This window comes from Cheilinus undulatus, linkage group 7 (assembly GCF_018320785.1).
Source record: "Cheilinus undulatus linkage group 7, ASM1832078v1, whole genome shotgun sequence".
Lineage (NCBI taxonomy): Eukaryota > Metazoa > Chordata > Actinopteri > Labriformes > Labridae > Cheilinus > Cheilinus undulatus.
Window position 1 is genome coordinate 11,502,148 of NC_054871.1, and position 17,090 is coordinate 11,519,237.

The following is a 17,090-nucleotide window of genomic DNA, read 5'->3' on the forward strand; positions in this document are numbered from 1 at the left end:
ATTCAGTCAGCAACATGCTTTTACTAACTTTGCTGGATACAGCAATACAAAAACATCCCAAGGAGCAATGCAACAACTAAATGAAACAACGGGACAATACTTTCATTACACGTCTTCATTTACAGTACTGTGCAGAAGTTTTAGGAATGTCTGGGCCAAAAACAGGCTGCAGTAAGGTGTAGATTTGACAAATAAGCTTCCTAAGGGCACCTAAGGTGGACTGACACAACCAGGTCATGCTCTGGATGTCCTTGCATTTTACCAGGGGCATGGGAAAATAATCTTTTCAAAAAATAACGCTGTCCAGAACATTAGGGCACGTTAAGGAGTGGATGTGGTGAATAACCATAGCCTAGGGTACCATCTGGGCAGGTAGTAGGGTTGCCACTATCCCCTGGTTGTTCTGTGGATGTCCAAAGGCCCAGAAAACAGCCAGCAGTCTCCAGGCGTATCACCACAGGTGAAAAGGCCCCAACAAAAGAAATGCCATCTGGCTTGACCTTGGCTGCCAAGCAACATGTGTTGATGTGTCAAGCTTGACTCTGTACCTCTGTTTAAACTCAGCTGCTTCAAGTGGAAACCTGAGCATCAGCAGCTGAATTAACAGCAGCCTAACCAGGTGATGGGATTGGTGACTTCCAGCATTATTTTCAATATTTTAGTTCATGAGTTTTTAGCCAATCATGATCAGCTACTGATCAACTGGAGTATCCCCAAATATTTCAAACTGTTTTTTCAGTGTCTCCAAGGAAAAAAAAGGTTTTGTTATTTTGTGGTCCACTAGATGGTTTAGACTGGATTATATCAGCAAATGTTGAATTGATGACATGACATTCTTTATAGTAGCATCAGGGCCTGTGCCTATAGATAGCACTACTGGTGTTAGCAGCACCCATTACAAATCCAATGTAGTTTAGGGTTTTTAGAGTTTAGCAGAGTTCAGCACCCTGAGTGCAAAAAGTCTCAAAAAGTGTCATCTCTCCATGCTGACCAATCAAAATAAAGGAGGGACAGGACTTGTGATACCAGCTCTGTCATCAACAATGGTAAGCAGGAAACTAATCTGACTTGTCTAAGATGGTACAATTTCAGGAATAGGACTGTTGCAGATGCCAACAGCATTCATTTTCTTTGTTTTATTTTTCGTGTGAGATATATCCTGAAATAAAGACCAGAGATATTCCAAACAGAACTTTTGGTCATGTTAGAGTAGGATCGCTCAGTTATGGGCAAAATTCATAACCACATTATTTTGACTGATAAAGAAATAATAATTATTGAACAGGATTACTCACTGAATTTCCTAAAATCTGCATTGTATGAATTTATTCAGTTTAAACAAACATAACACTATATAATTCTGAACATTTAAATAACCAATACACAGAAAATGTCAAAAAAATATAAAAATATCATATACAGATAAATAAATAAAATTAAAATAAATGTCTTTGAGGGATAGTGTTGAAGTACTCATGTGGTAAAAATATAACAAAATACTGAAACATCTACCACACATGTCCAAATCTAACTCCTCTGTGCATCTTGGTTAGTTATTTTCTTTACTACCATTTCACTTTTTATTTCAACTTTTTCAAAAGACAGAACAAACCTGTTTGTAGTAATAGTAAAATGTATCATTACCTATGTTTTTACCTTTGCTCATATGATAACATACATTCTGTTCTTGTGTCAGCAGTGTGAATGGAGGACTTGTTATTCCTGTCTTCTATTTTGTGAATGTGTCCCCATATGACTGTGAAGTGGCTGAATGTCAAAGCTAATTGCTAACTCAATAAGGAGACACCCAGCACAGACCAGAACTCTGGCATTTACTCAACCGCCTGAATCATTTTCTGCAAACAAACTCCTTTAGGGATATGCTGAAAATAATACCAGTCAAACAGGCATTCAAGCAACAAAGACGACCTAGAAACTGAAGTTACTGTGCCAATAGGGCTTGATTTTTTTGTTAATGGTCCATAACATGACTGTTTGAAAGAACTGGAAGTAGCTCTTTTCATTGTAGAGGATAACAGCAAAAGCATAGTTTAAAAGATGCTACACTATTAAATAATTCATTCCAGATCCTCAGAGATCCAATAAGTAAATCAAAATTATAATAACTGAGCTATTAATAAATTCATTTACAATATGATTTAACTTTAAATGGCTCGCTCTGTTGTTTCTCTTGCTTTTGTCTTTGGATGCAACAATAATAGTCTTGTTTTATTTTACAAGTCTACTTGTATTTGGAAGAAAATCGTTTTGCTTTACATCTGCATAAGACCTTTCTTTAATGAGTAGGGAATAAAAAATATGACTCACACTCTTTAAACAGCTTGTGAAGCCTTCAATATCAGCTATGCTGTGTACTCTAGTCTTCACAAATAAAGTATAACAGAACTGCTTGAGAACTCCTGATTACATTAAGAAGTTTAGACTGTACAGCCTCATTCAGTGCTAGATATGACAGGACAAACTGGCCTAGTGTAGCAAGCCTAGCTGTTGATGCTAACTGCTAGCTAACTGCTAGTGACCACGATCCTGCAGTATTTTACTTTTTATTGTGGAGTTTGCATAATGCACAGCATGTCCAAATCCAGACGTTCTGGTGTGCAGAGAAACTCAGCATAACTCATTTTTGTTTCTTTCTGTCTTTCTTGCAGCCGACAGACGTTCTCATACATGTTACCGGCAGTTAGTTTTGATCTGAAGTGAGCGCTGCATCATGCAGTTTAGCGTCTGCTGCCACTTGTTGTCTTTTTTTATATCTACACAGTAGTAGATGTGTATTTTAAAACCCTGTCACAGCATCTGCAGCCTAATCGATTCTGTAACATCTTTTCACATACACGTATCAGCAAGGAGCATGTGACGATATATTGCCATGTCAAATTTTGAGTATAGGTCTGTTTTCCACTTCCTTGGTAGACTTGGGTCAGCCATTTGGGAATCAACATTAAATTTTTTAAAGCCAGCAGTCTCTAGATTTGCATGATTGTGAAATCTTGCTACATCTTCATCCTGTATTTGGGGCTGACCCTCTCCGGTCAATTGGTTGGACAATGGCAGCTGAGGAAGAGAGAAGATCACAGCAGGGATGTAGAATATATTATTTTCTGATTGTTACACTCTAAAATATGGAAACTTCTTGGGAAACTTCCTGCTGCCTGTTTTATTCACCAGTCAGCAAATATGCTGTATTAAGTCCCTTTATGAACTCACTGAAATGTACATATTAGCACTAGTATCTGTTATGGACAGATGTTTGTCTTATTTCCGCAGTATTTTTTTTTCATGAAGCACTTCTTGCAAACCTCATGTGTCATGTCCATCTCATTTGTGCCCTGCTTGCATTCCTAATGTCCTTCCCCTAGTGCTGCCATGATTGTTGTACTAACTTTCTCCTGCTCTATGACTGTCACCTCTGCTGACCTCACTGGACAAAAAAAATGTCCAAACAATTGATTTTATTTTTCCATTGCCAATTAATTTGAAAAAATGAATACCTGGGGGATGAGACGATACAATATATCGCCAGACAAAATATCGTGATACTATGCTGTATTGATTTTTTCTCCCACTCCTACCTAATCAATTGCTCAGAGCGTGGGTGTATTTCAGCCAACTCTCAGGGTCCCAGGGGCAGACACTCTCTCTGCTAATGCTAAACCTGTATCATACTGTTTTCTATCATGTCTGTTTTCTATCAAGCATAGCTGTTCCTGCTCAAGATTTTTATAATCATCAATAAAGTCCTATCAGTTTCCTACAAAATGGGAGATAAGTTAATTGCTACGACTGGCATAAATCTATCATTTGGTGTTTTGTTGTTTCTCTTGTCCCTCTCCCCTTCTTGCTTTCTGTGCTCATGGTGATAACGCTGGTCTTTACTACAATAAGGTACAGTCTTCATTATAATATAAATGATTAAGGCTGGTCTATTATAATAGGCTGCAACAGAGATCATGGTCTAGACCTGCCCTCTTTCTAAAGTATGTTAAGATAACTCTGATCATGATTTTACACAAACAAAGATTGACTGATTGAACCAATTGTTGGTATGGTTGACTAAAGGCCTCGTTATCTAGCCACCACAAAGGCAACATATCAAGGTAAAGGCTTCCACACTTAAAGAAAATTCTCCACTAAACAAGATTGTAATTCACATCAAGGGTATCGTGTTGTGTTGCATGAGACTTTAGACTGCAGATTAAGACCATGAACTTATTCTAAAGATGCTTACTGCGAGGATAAATTTAGTGGGCAGTGGATGTATTTTCTCTTCTTTACAGTTAGACTTCAAAGTGGAATCAGCTGAGCTGCTCACTGCCGGCTAATAAGAAGAAAGCAGGTCTAAGGCATTGCTGCCTCTAGCTGCTTACATGCTGCTCTTCTGCAACAGTGCTGTAATAAAACTCTGCCATCAGCATGCCTTTGTACGAACAAACTGAATCCGTAACAGCGTAATATTCGCTGCTGTGCAACGCCAAGAGGAAGGTGAGTGAAAATTCACCTTATTTAGTGGTAAAAATCCACCAAAACTCTTATTTAAATAGAAATACTGACACATGATTACACATACAAGCATACACAAAACAAGATGAGTCAGCAGTCTTACTGGAGTCTGGACTCAGAGTGGAGTAAAGAAAGAGATCAAAGCTTCTATGCTTCAGGGATCTAGAGACGACACCCGAATGGGCACAAAGCCCCCCGTATTTTAATCGAGCCGTGTGTTGTACAGGGGTCACATGGGGGCAGATACAACAAAGGGAGGAGGAAATAAGAAATAAAAACCAAAGGAAATGCCAGGGAAGTAAAGTAATCCGTGAGGGAGAAAATATAAAGGGATATGAACAGGCCACTGCTCAGCTTCAGTGAGAAGAGAATAAAAGCACAGAGTGAGAGGTCGGAGATCACCACAGAGAGAGAGAATGAAGTAAACAAATCTTTGTATCAAAGAAAAGTTCAATATCGATACCAAAGGCCCTTTTGGATGCTATCATGGGATTCACTTCAAGACCTGGCAGCAAACATTAGTGGAAAACATGAAAGCAAAAATATTCCTTTATTTATTCTTGACAGCACAAAAGTGTTGTCACAATACAACCAGGAGTCTTTAGGAAGATCATTTATTCTTGTAAGATTATAAACTGTGAGACAACTCCTGAATATGGACTAAATCTAGTCATCTCCTCTGCTGTTAATCTGATGGAAAGAGACACGGACAACTTTAACATCTTTATGGACCCGAGAACAACTGTGTTTGCCAAACTGTGAACTTGTTTTGACCACTTGTCTCCCTCATGCAGAAACTTTAAGTTAAAAATACAGCTACAGAGCTAAAGTTTAGACACTTCAATACTATCAGTCAGTATATCTGCTGCATCATTTATAAGAAGTAGTATAAAAGTATCTAAGTTTCAGAATACTTTACAACTCTACAGCACTGTTAGCCTTTTTAAGATGTATTTTAGGGCTTCTTTTGCCTTTTTTCTTCAGGGAGAGTAGAGGACAGAGTCAGACACAGAGATGACAGCGTGGGAAAGGACATATAGGAAAGGAGCCACAGGTTAGACTTGAACCAGGGCCATCTTTGTACATGGGGCGTGACCTAAATGCGAGGCCATCTGCACCATGCTGCTGGTTGTTAGATACTTTTAATACTGCATGTTTTAAAATAATACAATCTTCTTTATTCTAATCATCCCTAGCTTAGAAAAGTGCTGAAGCTATAAGAAAATGCTGTCTCTTTTTCATAGCACATGTGTGGGACAGGCAAACTCCTGTAGACTGTCTGAGTTGCACTAAACAGTGGCAAATATATCCAAACAGGCATCAATATGATTTAATTTCTACTCAAAATACATAAAACACTCAAATTCTTGTATCACAACATCCTTGACAATGTATTCATCATATTGTATATCATGTAAAAACTTCTAACATAAAATGCACAGATACAAAACAGGTGATTTAGAAATGCTTTCTTCAAATCAGTGGTGTGTTGTTTAATCAAATCTTTCACCATTTTATGGCATCATTAAGTTTTTTAATTGAAGTTTTCCTAACAATACAATGCTATAATATCTGGGTTGGCTTGCTCAGCCTGCTACCACCGCAAACCAGCCCGGATAAAAGGAAGACGATGGATGGATAATAATACAATACTATACTTGTTCTTTTGCCAGCTGTATCAGACTTTTTGACAAAAAAGTCTGATACATCATTACTCTGATTCAATGCAATTCTGTCTGCTATTAATCCCAGATATCATTTTCTTCTTTGACACAATCATTTTTATCAATTAAACTTAAAGAAAGCTATCTGAAATACTGATGATCCTATGAAGAATTTTCTATCTGGTTAAATGTAAATTAGAATTTTCAAGAAAAAAAAACATTTAAGACTTAGTACTATAAAATAGGATTGCAGCATCAGAGGGTAAACCACGTGAATTTAAAGTTGGTCTGCAGAATGTGGCAAATATTAGCAGTGCTGGCACCACTGGCCTTTGAGAGGGCAGCATGTCCACATTATTAATGTCCACAGTCCTGAGCTGAATACTCAATATTTATGGGAGTATAACCCAAGGCAGCCTCTCTGCCTTTGTCAAACTTTATCCCCCCAGTCTTGATCAAACTAGTGCTAAACAATGCTAGTCATACAAGAGGTTATCAGTGCTATCAATTCATCACTGCCTTGGATTAAAGAGCATTATAACAGCAAGGCAGGAGACATTAACTGGAGCTACACTGGAGCTGCATTACAGCTAAGGCAGAGCATTCGACCAGGATTGTGAGCCTCAACTCATAGAAAACAGTAAAAATTTGTTTAACCCTCTAGTGATCATGGCGAAGAGACCACATTTAAGAATTTTAATTCTCTCTCACTGTTTTAGAGTTTTTCTCCAGTCGCTCGGAGCAGATGGCAGCAGACAGGTTAATGTAAGCTTGAGACCCAATGCACTTTACTTTTTATAGTTTGTGATATTTCCCACAATAACTTATCACCACCCCTGGCTGCATGCCAGAATGTGCCTGCACTGGGAGGATGTGCTTGTAAGGATAAAGTTTTAGACAGTGAGAGAGTGTATCTACAAGATAACAGATGTATACTGTCACTTTGATTAATTAAACTGAAGTTGCAGCTCTTTTTAAAATGCACCACTGATGTATTTTAATGGTCATAAACAACAAAAGCATCATCCACAACAACCACCACACTGCAAAATGGTTGGATGGCAAAACACACAGTGCTTATAAACACTGCACAAAAAGTAAGGAAATCTGTGTTTGGTAGATTATTTCCTCTTTGCAATAAATCTTACATTGTTGGAAAGCCTGTCTATTTCCCTTTGAAATGTTGCCACACTTGTAAGGAACATGCATCTGTGGGATGAGCAGCAGAGCCGAGTATGTGGGTTGTGCCCATGAAAAATTTTGCAAAATCTTCTCTGCCAATGTCAAACAGCTTATTCTGCTGTTGCTATTGACTTTTGTTTTGAGAGACCAAAAAGACCGTTTCCTCACTCTGTCAGCACTCAGAAACCCTAGACTGTCTTCTACAGATTTGAAGTTAAGGTGATGGCCAATGGCTCTCTGCCCAGGCAGCTGTGCCATTGTTAGCTGTGTTGGCAGGACGTGTACTGGGACCTGAACATGTGGTGGAAGGTCACATTCAGTGATGAGTCCAGATTCTGCCTGCCACAGTTGGATCATAAGGTCACAGTGTCATGAATATGCTATGCTGATTGCTGCACCCACAGAGTAACATCTTTTGGTGAAGGTAGTGTGATGGTGTGGGGCAGCATCACCCTCACTGGAAAAACAAGGCTTGCCATCATTGGAGGCAGTCTCAGCACAGAGAGATATAGAGATGAGATCCTGCAACCAGTCTTGATCCCATATCTCCACAGACTGGGACCAAACTCTATCCTCCAAGATGACAATGCTCACCCCCATAAAGCGGGGTTTATCAGAGACTACCTCCAGAATGTGAGGAGTAGAGAAGATGGAATGGCCTGCCAGCAGCTCTGACCTCAACCCCTCTGAACACTTGTGAGATCAGCTTGGGCGTGCTGTTTATGCCAGAGTGACGAATACATCTGACCAGCATGAGGAGAAGGTGCCAGTTGATTTTGTAGTTTACAAATGTTTCTTCAACACACTACTGAGGCTCCTGTTTGTTAAATGAATCAATTTATAAATTGCCAGTATGTCTTGCTTTTTAAACTTTAATTATCCAATCCACCAAACAACACCAAACAAGAGTCAATGGCAGAATAAGCTGTTTAGCAGAGACGATATGACAATTTTTTCATGGGTGCAACCCACGTATTCAGCTCTGCTGCTCATCTCTCAAATGCATTTGTAAGGGAACTTAACTTATTTTTTTTAATTTTGTATGCAGGTGCAAACAATCAAAAAATGTTCAGAGTCACCATCTTTTTTATTTGCTCTTTATACAGATAGATGAGATCTCACTCCACTTAAAAGGGATCTGACTCCACTTTGCTCTCTGTGTACAAGCATTACAAATTAAATATTACATGATTAAACTTTAATGTACGAGCCTACAAAAGACGGCGGTGCAGTGACAAGAGGTGCAAACAGTAATGAGATTAACTGGAGATAATACTGTATCATTATCGTTAATCATATAATCAATAATCATCAAGTAATCATAAAGCTTATTACTCATTCTGCTGTTTAAACTCAGTTTTCTTTTATTGTATGTTTCTTTTGCCACCCCTTTCATTTAACTGATAAGATGTGACAACAGCACTGAGATGCTCTGCTACCTTCCAGCTGCTGCTTCACCTTTGACAATCTATCGTTATTGTATCTGCACAATCACACTGATGATTTACAAAAGCTTTCTGTCATCTTTGTGAAACTTAAAATGCAATATGTTGTCATAATTTAGTGTTGTTTGAATGTGTGTCAGTAACACTTAAATTACAGAGGGAAACATCAGATAGTGTTGTATATTCAGCAGAGGCTGAAAACATCAAACACAACACCTCACACAGTTAGCATATTTTATGCCCCAAAGCAGAAAGAAGCTACTTAATAATCCAGGTCTCATTAAATTCTACTGTGAAAATGCTATAAGGTCTAACATATTTTAGTAATCTGTGTTGGCATTTACAAACAAATATTGCAGATATTACTTTATCAGTCTCCTTCTATTTCAAATAGGGCTTATTTTAAGAGCCAACCTTCTAAAGGGTACAGAAAGGATAGAGAATGATGCCAAGCTTTAAGCCATATCTTCAATAGCATTTTCTTCTGCAGTATGATTGGATTTCTCACTGATGTTGTTAGTATAGCAACATCACTTCTTTTCTTTTAAAACCACCTAAAGAATCACCAAAGAAAACTCAATCCAGGGATGTAGGGGAAAGTCATTATTGGGACTCACAAGGCAATCAGTGACCATTTACAATGTGGGAAATCAATCAGAACCACTCGCTGCTGAGCTGACCTCTAAAGGCAAACTGCAACAAGAAAACCTTCACTGGAGTGTATCACTGGAACAAAAGAGGCTTTAAAAAGCTGCTGAGAAGCATCGCTCATCAATAACCTCAGCAAAAATGTAAAAGTAAGATCTCTAATGCAGAATTGATGATATTCAAGAGTGAAGGGGCTGTTTGGAGTTAACAGTCTCTTATTTGTTGATGAAATAAAGGCACATTGAAGAATGCAAAAAGACGCCTCAGAGTTGGTCCATCAATTGCACCCATTTAACATTGTGAATGCTCACAGTGCCTCTTTTTCTAAGCAGCAGAGGTTCATTGTTGCTCTGAATTCCCGACTCAACAAACTTGAAGTCAACAAGAACACCCATGTTGAATGGACAGGGTGTAAATGCTAACCAGCTACATGCTCACCATCATAGTTTTATGCTAACATACATCTACAGATCCCAAAATAACTGACAGCATTGTCACTAAAGTTAAAGTGTACGACTAAGTGTTTAACAAGTTTAACTTAGACCAGATAATGAAAGAAGTTGGAAGATGAAAAAATTCACCAAGATTTATCCTCTGAGGATCACAAATAACTAGGGATGTGATAATACACTCAATAGTTCAAGATTTGACCTATATCAGGATATTGGGTCCATCTCATGATTTGATTTAATTTTCTATTTGGTTTCCAGTTCTAATTTAAAAAATCAGATGAAAAAAATTATCATAAATAAATAGGAAGTTTTTTCTGACATTAATAATGCTAAATATCGTTTATTAGTGATGTTTTTTTTTGTTTGTTTTGTTTTGGGGTAGTATAAAATGCATTTTTCCAGTGCTACTGCTATAAGCCTGATATCTGCTTTTGCACTGAAGCTAGATTGTAGCATAAACTGTATCTAAGATAAATCACAGCTGGTGATGATACAAATAAAGCTTAGCACAAATTCAGTCAGGGAGACTATATTCTCTATGATGGTTTAATAGTTCATCCCAACACTGCTTCATGCACCCCCTCACTCATGCTCTTTCTATTTAGTTTGAAGAATACTATTAGTATAAAATATGATTGTATATAAATATATGAGGTCTGTTACTGTTAATGTGTTCATTCTCATGATTATTCTGGAAACCCAAACGCATTTAGACTAGAATGGCCGTCTGAGGCGGCAGACCCTCGCCTAAGCAGCGCCACCGAGGAACTTACGCTCCCATTGAGTACTATCGTGTTCAAAATTTCGAAGTCCGACAAAAACAGGTGTGTGGATCATCACCAAAATCTAATCGATTCTTCCCTGTCACTATCCCAATATTCCCTGAAAGTTTGGTGAAGATCCGACTTTCCGTTCTCGAGTTATCTTGTACAGATACGAACAAACAAAAAAAACGAACAAACAAAGATACAGAACCCTTTACATATGACATTTGACCACAACTTCTTCCTGTAGTCCTCCAGCGTAGGTGTTTATTAAATAAAGTTTAAAACCTATAGTTTGCCATACCTGTACTTCTTTTATCCCAAACCAAAATGCAAGTAAATGGTAGTATTTTAAATGTTTGATTGATCATGCATAACCACAGTGTCTTTATGTGATTTACTTGATTAATTTTTTTAATAAATTACCAGCATTGATAAGAAATAAGAAATAGAAATAATTAGTATAAAAGTATGCAGTTTGAAACTGCCAAAGTCTTGGTGGTCAAAAGAAAAATAGATAAAGAAGTTGCTTTAAATCTGCATCTTCTAATCTCCACTGGTTGCAAAAGGAAGTTAGTTTTGCATAAAGACAAGCAAGAAAAAAGTCCTCTAAATATATTCACTTGGGGCGCTGATGGCTTAGGTCGGCCACAAACAAGACGATTTTTAAATCTGAAATGGTTTTAAAAATGTGGGAGACCACATACATAATGCCAATTTCAAACGATTTTTCATCTTTAATCCTCTGAACACACACACTAGACAACTCAGCCAGACTGTCAGATCACTGGAGTCCACACACCTGCTGACCTGCCAGCAACCTTGTGTGATCACGTGACTTCAGAAAAGAAAGAAACAAACAAACACAGATGTCTGCAATACCCTCTCGCTGTCCCTCCACAACAGGCTGCCCTGGTTTGCATTACAGGTGCAGCAAAAATCATTAAACAAGAGAAAGAATTAGGATGAAATCCTGGCTGGAAGCAAGTTACAGTTGTGTTTATGGTTGTGAGCAGAGAAAGTACATATGATACGGCTGATGACGTCTGCTTGCTCTCATTGGTCGTTGTAGGTACTTCGTCAGAGGCACTATGACCTAGAATCGTAAATATCAAACACATTTGATATAATTCATGGTCTTGGAGGCTACGACGTGATTTGGAGTAAAATAACCGTGTTGACACCACACACATGCAGATTATTCAGACAAATTATCATTTGCAATGAGGCTTACTTGGGATACGCCACCACGGTTGTCAGGGGAGGCAATTCTTGGCTTAAACTGGGCTTAAAACCCTGTAGTGTGTGGCCGGCATTATAGTAGAGGCTATAATACTCCAAGTGGGTGACGCAGGTTCAAGTTTGAAGTATGGCTCCTTTCCCTCATGTCATTCTCCACTGTCTCCCCCCTGTAGCCTCCTTTTATCCACAGTCCAATCAAATAAGAGCTAAAATCCCACCAAAAATCTAAATTTGGCCACTTTGAGGTCACAAAAACTAAAAAGAGGTGATGAAAATGATTGGCTCCAGGCTGAAAAAGTATAGCTCACAAACAAATGTGTGCTGTTCTGTAGCAATGACCACTCCTTCTATACAGTCTATTGTCTTAACTACTTTGCTTACTGCCTGCGTGGCTAAGAATACTAAAAACTAATTGATTTTTCTTCAGGGAACTGTCCCAGATAACTAAAGAATTACAAAATGACTACACTAAGAGCAGCAGCTCCCCTGAAACACTGGTGTCTAAAATGTGAAAGCTTACATTTCAGTTCTTCAAGCTGATGAAAGGTGACTCATGACAACCCCCAAACCTCTGCTTGAACATGCTCTGTTATTAAAAATTCTGCTGGAAAGCACTGAGAACAAATGATGGCATGCTGATTTCAATACTGTGACATTTCAGTCTTCATAGCAGGTCCCAGCAGCAGGCAGTGAACGGTCGAATGCCCGGGAGCTCTAACTTAGAGGGGAGGACCTGGGGGTGGAGGGGATAAAGGGCAAGAAGAAGGCTTCTTAAAATGCTGTGAATTTTAAACTGCGTCCTTTTCTAGTCCCGACCAGTTCTGGTTGGCATCTATGAGGATGCTGCACAGACAATTATTTTTTGCATAATTCTGGAGTTTTCCACCCTGTTCTACATCCCTCTTGAGTTGTTTCTAAATTGCAGCTTTCCCATTTCCCTTTCACTTTTATTCCAGAGGACGGAGGACCTCGCCTGGTCAGGACAGACAGGAGGAGGAGGAGGGAGTGAAGGTGAGGAGATCCTGGCTTGCCTCGGGGCAGAGACAGATAGATAAGAGAAGAGAGGAAGAAAAAAACCTTTAATCTGAACAATCAGACATCCAAGCTATGAGGGACTGATTCTTCTCCCTGATGGGTATTGTCAAGCATATAAAGCTTCTTCAGCAATTCCTTCTCTTGCCCTCAGATAAATTAACCCAGTGAGGTTTGTATGCAAAAGCTGATGTGAAGTTAGAATAATTAAAATTCAGTAGTACTTAATTTATGCCAAGCTGGTGCACACCTAAACATTCTGAAACATTTTGAACTAGGGATGCCCCGATTACTTTTTTTACTGCCAGTACTGATCATCTGTGAGTGAGATCTGCTGAAGTCTCAATCGACAGCAATCATATTTTCTTTTTTTGTAAAGCTGAGCAAATAAAGGAGCAATCAAAGAGTGATCTGTGACAAACAGCATGTTTTGCTCTGACACTACAGTGCACAGCCAGGCAGGCTCAAAATGTGTTGCTTCCTCCTTGTGAGCAGGTATGAGACAAACTTCTGTTTTTTCCTCTCAAAGTCTGATATGTGCAACAACAATATCTGACTTTGCTCACTTTACAGAGTGTTGGCCTGTGCAGAGCCTTGCCATTGGCTATATGTTGGAATGGATCAACTTGACTGTCTTGAACCTAGTGCAGCATCTCAATAACAACAAGTAAGTCATGAGTTAAAACACCTTTACCGCTTCAGGTTAAATATGACTGTGGCTCTGATGGTGGTCAAAGAAGCAGCTGTAAACACCATAGCTCTATACACTTGTTGCTATCAATGCTAAAGCTCAGTTAACTTAATTTCCTACATGTTCCTCACAATTAAAGACCCTAGTTGTTACTTCATTTGAGTGTTTTGAGCCTAAGAGTAGCCACATCAGGACTAGGGATGCGCACGGTTAATCTGTAAAATGGTTACATTTCTTTATCAAATTAGCCAGCGCAGGATTTATTAGTTGTTTTAACCTATCATTTTTTATAAACACAGGCTTGAAATCCCGGTCTATAATGCTCTTTTAAACTGTAATGAAACTCCCACCACTAGAGGCCACAGTAGCTTCAGTTAATGGTCGCTGCCTTCCTCTCTGGCATTTCACAAAATGTAAATGAACGTCCTTGATCAGGACATTACGTATTCTCAGCCGCCACTGACATAACTCAGCAGGAAAACTGAAACATAAAAACCACAGAATCAGTTACAAGCTTAAAGGCCCATTTATACCCCCTTTACGTACGAAAATGTATACGTCCTTTTAAAACGATGTTACCATCACTGCTCACATACTTCCATGCGTCCTTCACTTTGGCATGGATGTTAACCAATACATCCACCGGGGGGGCAGCCCAGAGTCAAAAGTTTATGACAATAACAAACTCAAAAACAGACATGGCGACTGTGGAGGAGGTATTGATAATGTACCTCTTGCATAAAAGACAAAAACAGAGGCAGCGTTTCTAACTAACTCGCACAACTTTTCCTCAAAAAGTTCCGCCATTGTTATTTCTTCTTTGTGTCTCACTAGAGCTACGTATCGGGGTAGCGGCAGCAACACTGCCCCCACGGTTTCCGGTGGTACTGCTCCGTTTGGCCCGTATCCGTAAGCTTTACGGAAATGTGCAGAAATACAGACAAAATGAACGCGAAGCACAGACAGAGGGCTCCTTCCGTATCCGGATTCATATTTAATGTTGAGCATAAATGGGCCTTAAGGGTTAAACCCACAGAATATAAAAGCATCTCTATTGCCATGTCATCTACAGACAAGAGTTAAGCACACCATTGCAGGCTTGTTTAGGAGAAGAAAGGTGGTTATTAAAACAAGACCAGAAAGTCACACCAAAAGCTTCTTATCAGAGAAAATGTTTGTGCAAATCTCTTTAAGGGCCTATGCATGGAATTTAGCTGCTGACAAGCTTCACCGTTCAAACATTACAACAGCGCCAGCTAGTATAGCTCAGGTTAGCACTGGACTGCATCCACTACCTCATTTTGTCTTGTCACTCTTAACGGCCTGTTATGAATATGATGGACAGAACGTTCTTCCATTCAGCTCCTTTTGTATGAGAGGTTTCCCAGATAAATTGTGAGAAAATCCATGCAATGGAAAGACGAAACAGTACTCTATATCATGTGCCAGGTTATTCAAATGCATTAATCCTTTTGCTTTTATAATCTTGCCATAAAGAACCATTACGGCAAAAAATACCATTTTTAAATTTTACACGCAGCTCTAGCTGCTTAGCTTTGCAGTATATTGGGACCTCCAGTAGGGGGCAGTGCAACCTTATAAAAGGAGCACAAAAGTCATCCTTATTCAGTGCTTTTACCTGCTTTGCTTTATAAAGCAGTACAAAAGTCTTCCATGGAGCAATGCAACAAGTATCTTACAGTAAGGAATATGGATCACACACTATGATGATTCGTTGATGACGTGTTTATTCATGTGAAATGATAACCACAGTTATTTATAAACTGAAGAAAAACATGAAGCCTTTTCAACAGCTAAGCTTGTTTGCTGCATAGAATGCTTTCATGGAGGATGAGCTTTTATTTCCTGTAAGCATACTGTTTACTTGGCTTTATCAAACATTTTTTAATCAGAATTTGTAGGTCAGATTTTTCACTTTTAACTTTTGGTATCCTTCCCTTACCTTAACCCTTACCCTAACATTTAGAGGAAGTTTAATCCCATTTTATTAAGTGTTAATGTGTATTTCTGCTCTGACAGAAACAGTGTCTCGCGTGAACACCTCTCCATTTTACTGACTCCATCTACAACACATCATTGTACTGTTATGCCACCACCGTTAGTCACCTAACTAGCTTTAATCTTGCTGATTCAACACAGGTTTTTTTTTGCCACCAGTCAAATGTGCTGCATGTCAGTTTACTTTGATTCAAATTGCTGATTAAATGGCGGTACAATTAGCCTATATTGTTACTATACAATGCACAAAAAGTTCTTCTCTCAGCTGTGTTTAGCTGAAGCGCTTTAGAGCTCACAAGTTTTTCATATCACTTTTGATTTGTGGTTGAATATCCCACAATACTTTGTTTCAAACATTGAAACAACTTCTCATAATCTATTGTTTATCAACCGTTTTCAATGTAAAAACTTATTCTAATGAGTGAAAACGGAGAAAGAATTTCCCAAAAGTAAATATTTGTACCTCGTTTGTAGGTAGACCATCTTTTTTCACCAAACACATCATTAAAATTTAACACACCAGCTTGTGCCAAGGCATTTTTTTTTTTTTTCAAATTTCAATATTTTCTAAAAAAATAAAATAAAAATGAAAATTTTGAAACTTTTAAAAATGGCTTATAAATGTGTCTTTCCCTTCCAACCTTAAAATTACAGCCCTTAATAATAAAATTCATCGTGACAAAACCTCAAATTTTACAAGCTAGTTCAAAAGCACTCACAATAATTCTTTCTTTTTCTGAAACCGCTGGCAAATGTGATAGTCAAGTAATTGATTCGTTGTTCAAGCTCGACAATTTTGACTGTCAAAAAGTAAGCTTAAACTCACATATATATTGAGAATCATATTCAGTGGCTTTTTAGTTTTTATAGGGTTGGAAAAAGTAACGTTTGAACTTTAAAATAGGACACATCACATACAATAAGGACTGCCTCGCTGCACAAGAACAAGCCTTCTGTGTACACTGAACATTAGTGAAACGAGTTTGGCAAGTTTGCCTCTCTTCCTGACTCCTCTCTGTCTTGAATGGGGGTAACAGGACAGTGCAATAGTGGTGAAATTGCCGGTTTCCTACGAAATGATACACAATTCCTGCAAAGCGCTGATGAAACGACAATATATTTAAATTTTGTGTCGCTTAATGACTTAAATTGGGGTAACATACTCTGGTCTTGCAGCAGGTGCTTCGCTGATAAACCCCAGATGTCAACAAGTCGTCACAAACTTACCTTTCCCTTCAGGTCGAGGATAAATATCGCCGAAGCCGACATGTTGGCGGAGAAAAATCCTCGAGAACAGGAACTATCCTGGATAATATCTGGGTCTGCTGGCAGATATGGGTCACTCAAAGGGAATAACGTTCGCTCCCATCATCCTCCTTCCTCCTCTCCCTCCGCTCTCTTCAGTCGTCGTGTTTCACTGCAACTCGCTG

At 38.7% G+C, this 17,090-nt stretch overlaps 1 protein-coding gene across 1 annotated transcript in view; it reads right to left on the bottom strand.

The window, feature by feature from the left end:
• The window catches only part of ap1m3 (adaptor related protein complex 1 subunit mu 3), a 59,386-nt gene extending 42,342 nt beyond the window's left edge, over positions 1–17,044 (bottom strand). The window contains exon 1 of the mRNA XM_041792350.1: positions 16,888–17,044. Coding sequence (XP_041648284.1) covers positions 16,888–16,929 — 42 coding nt within the window. The 5' untranslated portion in view covers positions 16,930–17,044. The remainder of the gene's footprint in view (positions 1–16,887) is intronic.
• Positions 17,045–17,090: the final 46 nt, after the last annotated feature.